The sequence below is a fragment of the Pseudopipra pipra genome, chromosome 1 (genome assembly GCF_036250125.1).
Source record: "Pseudopipra pipra isolate bDixPip1 chromosome 1, bDixPip1.hap1, whole genome shotgun sequence".
Lineage (NCBI taxonomy): Eukaryota > Metazoa > Chordata > Aves > Passeriformes > Pipridae > Pseudopipra > Pseudopipra pipra.
In genome coordinates, this window is record NC_087549.1 from 129,569,705 (window position 1) to 129,575,704 (window position 6,000).

General features: G+C 50.0%; 1 protein-coding gene across 4 annotated transcripts in view; it reads right to left on the reverse strand.

Moving 5' to 3' along the window:
- GLCCI1 (glucocorticoid induced 1) overlaps window positions 1-3,962 on the reverse strand; it is a 52,181-nt gene extending 48,219 nt beyond the window's left edge. For all 4 annotated transcript variants that reach the window (XM_064676581.1, XM_064676560.1, XM_064676570.1 and 1 more), the window contains exon 1: window positions 3,027-3,962. In XM_064676581.1, coding sequence (XP_064532651.1) covers window positions 3,027-3,468 — 442 coding nt within the window. In that variant the 5' untranslated portion in view covers window positions 3,469-3,962. The remainder of the gene's footprint in view (window positions 1-3,026) is intronic.
- Between the last annotated feature and the right edge of the window lie 2,038 nt (window positions 3,963-6,000).

Here is a 6,000-nt window from a genome sequence, read left to right on the forward strand (position 1 = left end):
GGCTTAGTAAAATAGTCAGTTCAAGGAATCTATAATGGAAAAGGTTGAAAGAAGGCAGGGAAGGGGCAGGTGTCTTAAGAAGAAAAAAACATCTATCCATCAGAATCATAAGCAGTCTCCAGAATGAGCATATTCGTGAAACAATCCAAGTCAGACTGCAGAGCCAAAGACAAACATCTCCTGCCCTGGTGAGAAAAACAACAGGATTAAACCTACAGCCTAAGCTCACATTTTACAGCAGTGGGAAATGGCTTTGAAAAACTGACAAAAAAAACTTAATCAAGCCACTTCCCCAAGACTTGCATACTGATAACAACTATAAATAGCTGGAGTAGCACATTGTTTAACAAGCCACAGCAAGATGGTCCATGTCTGAAAACAGAACATTTTTAAATTTTTTTTTCCAAGTCCTCCATTATTACTGCAGCAGCACTCCAATTCAGCAATCAGTTTTCTATATACTACTATCACCACATAGACTACAAGCAATGCTTTTAGTACCATACATCATATACTGAAATGCTGAGGAACGCACAGGGAAACAAAGACAAAATACTGCCCCATGGCATGCAACTATATTCCAAATTGTGCAAAAACAGATCTAGGTTTTGGGGGTAGAGAGGGCTGGGGGTTGGAAACCTTTTTTCATTCCCAAAACTGAAGAAAGAGAGTATCTTATTACCCTGCCCGCTAGAAAATGGTGCCTGTATTTCGGTAAAATAAAGCTGTTGACGTGTGCAATTGTGGTCATTATTAGGGCGATCACGTTGTTTTCATTCATTCATTCAGGATTTGCTAGAGGATGTCAGCTTCTGCAGCAGCAGCTGGCTTGACCTGGAGGAGGGGGAACGAATTCCTTCCAGCGCATACAGATTACAGGGTGCGCTTCTTAACGGACCGTTCAGGATTTTATACACTGCACCCATTAAACCGAATCAAGCTATGAGTGATGTTAACGAGGTTCACCGGGAGACAAGCTCAACCAAGTTGAGTGACGGAAAAGTCATTCAGTACTAATCTACAATCTGATTTATTAAGGCTAAAATAGCCCACAGATGAAGAAGATTGAAACCACTTTCTAAAATTAAAATGTCCCCTCCAACAAAAAAATTCATATGCAGTAACAAAATACTTCACAGCTTTGCAGTAATTTTCCTTGCTTGCAGGTAACTGCCTGCATTCCTCCCTCTTCAATACACCTTAAGCGTAGACTTTATACACTGCACCACTACAATGTTTTCCTCCGGGTTCCCATAATTAAATAATTTAGAATGCTCATCATCAGCACCATCGCTACTCATATGCACTGACTTTTTTTTTCTCTAGTTTTCCATTAGCATTTTCCAAAGATTTAAGAAGGAAAAAAGGAAATCTACATTTAATGCTCCATACCGTGAAAAAAACTATGATCTTTAAAAATAGAGCTTGAATGAAGCAAAACCACTGAAGCTCAGTTCCATTTTCAAGCATGCAAAACTTCTGCGTAAACAGATCATCTTTTTCAAAAATAAATTACAAAGTATCTCTGCTCAGATTATAACACAATCCATTTGGTCATCTGCATAAACAGATGCATAGGGCAAATTAACTATGCCAAACTGGCACTGACATTTTGCTCATTTGCAAAAAACTGCCCCTGTCCTAATGACAGATCTGCCCAAGTTAGAAATACTACAGATCGTAAGGTTTTACTACATAGAAAAACTGAAGGGGGGAACTGGGGAGAAGGTAAGATTCCACTGCTACAAGACATGTTGGCACCCAGCACCGACCACAATTTGCCACAGAAATCAAACACAGTAAGACTTATGGAAGGGATAGAAAAAGCGAGGGGTATTGAACCATATAAAACGTTCCGAGAAAGAGATGATGTGAGACACCTGATAGCTACAACAGGATAACATGAAAAGTCCATTTAGTCTGATTCATTCAACTGCTAAAGTGATGGGGGAAGGAGGGAGGGAGGTAAGATGGCCACTGCTACTTTAACACATTCAATAATTTAACAGACAACCTGACGCAGGTTAAGTTGGACTTGCTGGGAATCAGTTTTACATTTTCAACTTTACAGGCCTATTTTGGCTGCACTGGAGGTTGGTTTGTTTGGTTTTGGAGTTGGGTTTTATTTGGTTAGGATTTTTTTAGAATTTCAAGGATTCAGTATTAAGTATCACAAGGAGACTGTTATTTGTTTTTAAGCATCTCAGTATGGGAATTTCCTTGTTTTGGAGTCTGTGCTTGAAAACATCCCATCTTTTAACCTAAGATGCTATAAAAATGCAAGTCTAAGAAATTAAGCTCTGCAGAAAGGAAGAGCGTTTGAGGCTTGGGTTTAGCACACACTTTGGAACTCAGTTGTGACATCCCAGATATAAATCTAACCCATTAACACCCCTACTAAATAGTTACAGCTGTAGACAGGGAAGTGGGTTAATTTTAGGCTCGTTCCTCTACTACACACCTCCGCTGCCAGGGCCCGAGCTCAAGGGTAGAAAGAAGGAACACCGCGGTCGGAGCCCCCGATGCTCGCCCCCGGAGGGACCGGGCTGGGCAGGGGGAGCCGCCGGAGGGACCCCTGGGCCTCGCCCCGGCTCCGGTCCTCCCGAGGCCCCGCGGATGAGAGCACAGGGGTGTTCTTCCCAAGCAGGATCTCCACCTCGACCGAGACGGAGGATGACATTTCAGGGGGCGCCTCCCCCCAACCTCGAGGGAGAGCAACGGGACGAAATGTTTTTTCCCCTGTTCGGCTGCACTCCTGGCAGGGCAAACGCGGGCACGACACCTGACCCGGGGGGTGGGGGGAGGGAGTGTTTTAGGACCCACCCTCGCTCCCCAAGGCTCCAGAGGGGCTGTTCCGGCCGGGCCGGGAGTCCCCCAGTCTCCCACCTTCTCTGGCCCGGGGGGAGGGCAAAACGCAGCCCCACAGCGGGTAGCAGAGCCCGGGGTGCCCGGAGGCTGGGCGGCCCCAGCCCACACGGCAGCCCGGGGGGCAGGGGAGCGGGACCGGCTTTGTCCCGGTGCTTTACCTCTGTACACGGGGGAGCTGGGGCTCCGTCTCTCAGGTGAGCTGCTCCTCCTGCTGCCGCCGGTCTCCGGCGAGCGCCGCTGCCTGCCCTTCACCTTGCCCGGCTCCGCTCCGCCGCCTCCCGCTGCCAGCGGCGGCGTCGCGCTAGGCGGTGGAGGGGGGCTGCCCCCGCCGCGACCCCCCGGCCCCGTGCCGCTGCCCACCGAGGCGGAGGGGGACCGGGTCGGGCTGTGCTGGTTGCCCCGCAGGAGCTGGTACGGGACGGTCGCTCGGATGGGCTGGAGCAGCCGGCTGGTCCCCGCCGCGCCTCCCCCGGCGCCGTTACCGGGGCCCCCGGCCGTGCCGCAACCGGCAGTGGGGGACCCGGCGGCGCCGCGCCTCATCCTCTGCGGCGGGGGCTGGTGGTGGGACGGGGGAGTTTGGGAGGAGCTGGACGAGGACATGGCGGGGATGCGCAGGACCCCGCGGGTCACTCGCTCCGACGACTGCGGGGAACCCGAGCTCGGCCTCCGGCGCCCCGCATGCACCGGCCGCGGGGAGAGGAGGAGGAAGGGGGGGAAGGAGAGAGGGGGCGGGGCGGGACAAGCGCTGCACGGCCCGAGGGAGTCTCCGCGCCGCCTGCCCAGCTGCCCCCGGCGCTTCCTATCGGCGACGGCGGCTGCTGCTCCCACGCCAGGCTCTGGCCATCGCTGCCCGCCCCAGCGTCGAGAGCACCGGGGGCGCTGCCGAGCCCAGCGGCCGCTCACATCGTACAGCGCTGCCGGCTCAGGGTGGTCGCCGGCGGGGCGCGACGAGGGTACACGCTGCCCGAGGAGGGAGGATGGGGAGGAGGGGAGGCGCTCCCAGCCAGCTCCTGCTCCAGCTCCTGCCCCCGCCGGCGCCACAGAGCTGCAACGACCACCATCCGCTCGCCGCGCCGCCCGCCCTCCGAATGGCACCGCGCAGCCCCGGCGCCTGGCCGCGACGGGCAGGGGCGGCGGGCGCGCACGCCCATTGGGCGCCACAGGGGCGCCAGCGCAGGCTCCATTGGCCAGCGGCCCTGTCGCTCTTAACATTTAGCCAATGAAAGCGCGGCGACCCGCGGCGGGGGCGGGGCGTCGGGGCAGGGGGTGTGGCCGGCGGCGGTGGGGGCGGGCTGTGGGAAGTGGGATGTGGCGGCCGCGGGAGGGGCGGGGACGGGCCCGGGCTCGGTTTGGGAATAGAGGGGTACAGCGCCCGTCGGGGGAATGGGGGACAGCAGCTCCTGAGGTGCCAAGATGCGCTTCTGAGTTCACAGTGGACTTTATGGCGATGCAGACTTGGCACTGACTAAAGAGAGCCAGTGCTCTGGACCGAGTCTTGCACTGCCCCTATTCCCAGAGGACTCTCTGCCTCTCCTCGCTCGCTCCACTCCCTTGCGGGGACGGCTGAGAAACAGCCAACATTTCCTGCAACAAAGTTTATTCACACCCATTAAGCCTTTAAAATATTTTTACTTCTGTTAGAAGATCAAGATGTTCTTCGAAGTCTAAAGTGTAGTTTCATCATTTCCTATATGTGTATATGGAATTAATTTTTTTTTTCCTAATGTACGTCCGAAAAGAGTTCTCGGAGAATGTCAAGAGGAAAACAAAGAGTTTTACAGTAATATTAAAAAAAGTGCTTTTGTTCTAGGAGAAAAAGCTCCCACAAGATGAATTGATAACACAAGACAATGAGACAGAAACAAAATAAAGATTAGGATGAGTATCTTAATAGCTAAGAAAATAAATGGCTGTAAGATCAGAAAGATAAATTAAGCTGAGTCCATCAAGAAAGCAGTGTTTATGTTGGATCTGATGCAAATAGGATGCTAATGGAGGTGAAGGAAAATGCAGGGAGTCTTGCTATATGGAGGAAGTCAGCTCAGTGTGATGGCCTCTCAGATTCAAACTGCAGGCATTAAGAGAACAAAAAGGACATGGAATATAGATAGAATTAAAATAGTTGGTGTTTCACAAGCTGTATTCTACTATATTAGCTACTGCCTTCCAATCTAATCAATCAAAAGTGTCACACAATTAACTATATCCCTTGTACTCTTTTTGATTATATAAGAAACACTCATAATGGTCTTGCACACTTCAGGTTACTACACTTACTCTATAATTCCAAAACTGTCCACAGTTATCCTTATCCCTTGGTAGCACAGGAACCAGTCGATAGTCCCAGTGAGAAACTGTATTCTCGGAAAATGCTTCTATTCATGGGCTGTTAGCGAGACTTTGTTTGCACTAGCACCATGTGACGCAGTCGCCGCGGTTATGTTACAGAAAGGGTTGGAATAATACACCCCACATCCACATGAACATGTGCTCAGTCAACAAAGCCACTCGTATAAATTAATTTTAAGAAAAATCAGCAGCCGTGTATTTTTCCATTAGTCCGGTCTTTTTGTTTTCTGTTAGCACGAGACGATTTTTTTTTTATAACTGGGCTGTAGAGACTTTTTCCCTCAAGTATTTTACACTGTGCTTAATCACAGCTATGAAGTGCATCTAGTTTTTCTGCTTCAATGCACTGGGATCAAAATGGCTGGAAAGCATTCACCTGTAGTAGCCATCTGCCCACACTGACATCAGTGGTGTTTTAAACAGTAAGCACATTTTCCTCTGTCTGTAACTTTGTCAGCTAACATTGCTGAGACAGTAATGTCTTATAGACCAAAAATCGTTCGGTGTCAGCTGAGAGAGAAGGTGCATCTTTGACTAAGACAATAGCTGATATGTTCCAGCTATTGCCGGTGCTTAGGGTCACATCAGAATAAAATAAAGATAAACTAGTATAACTCTTGAATTTATCTGTTTAGAAACTGTTTTACAATGCCTAAATTTTGCAGTTTCCATCATGTTCTTGCCCATCAAACAAGCAAGGTATTTGAGCATGAAGAACAGATGCATAAAGACAAGGTAAATGTCTGACACAAAGAAAAGCCCCAAAACAAGAACACATATACA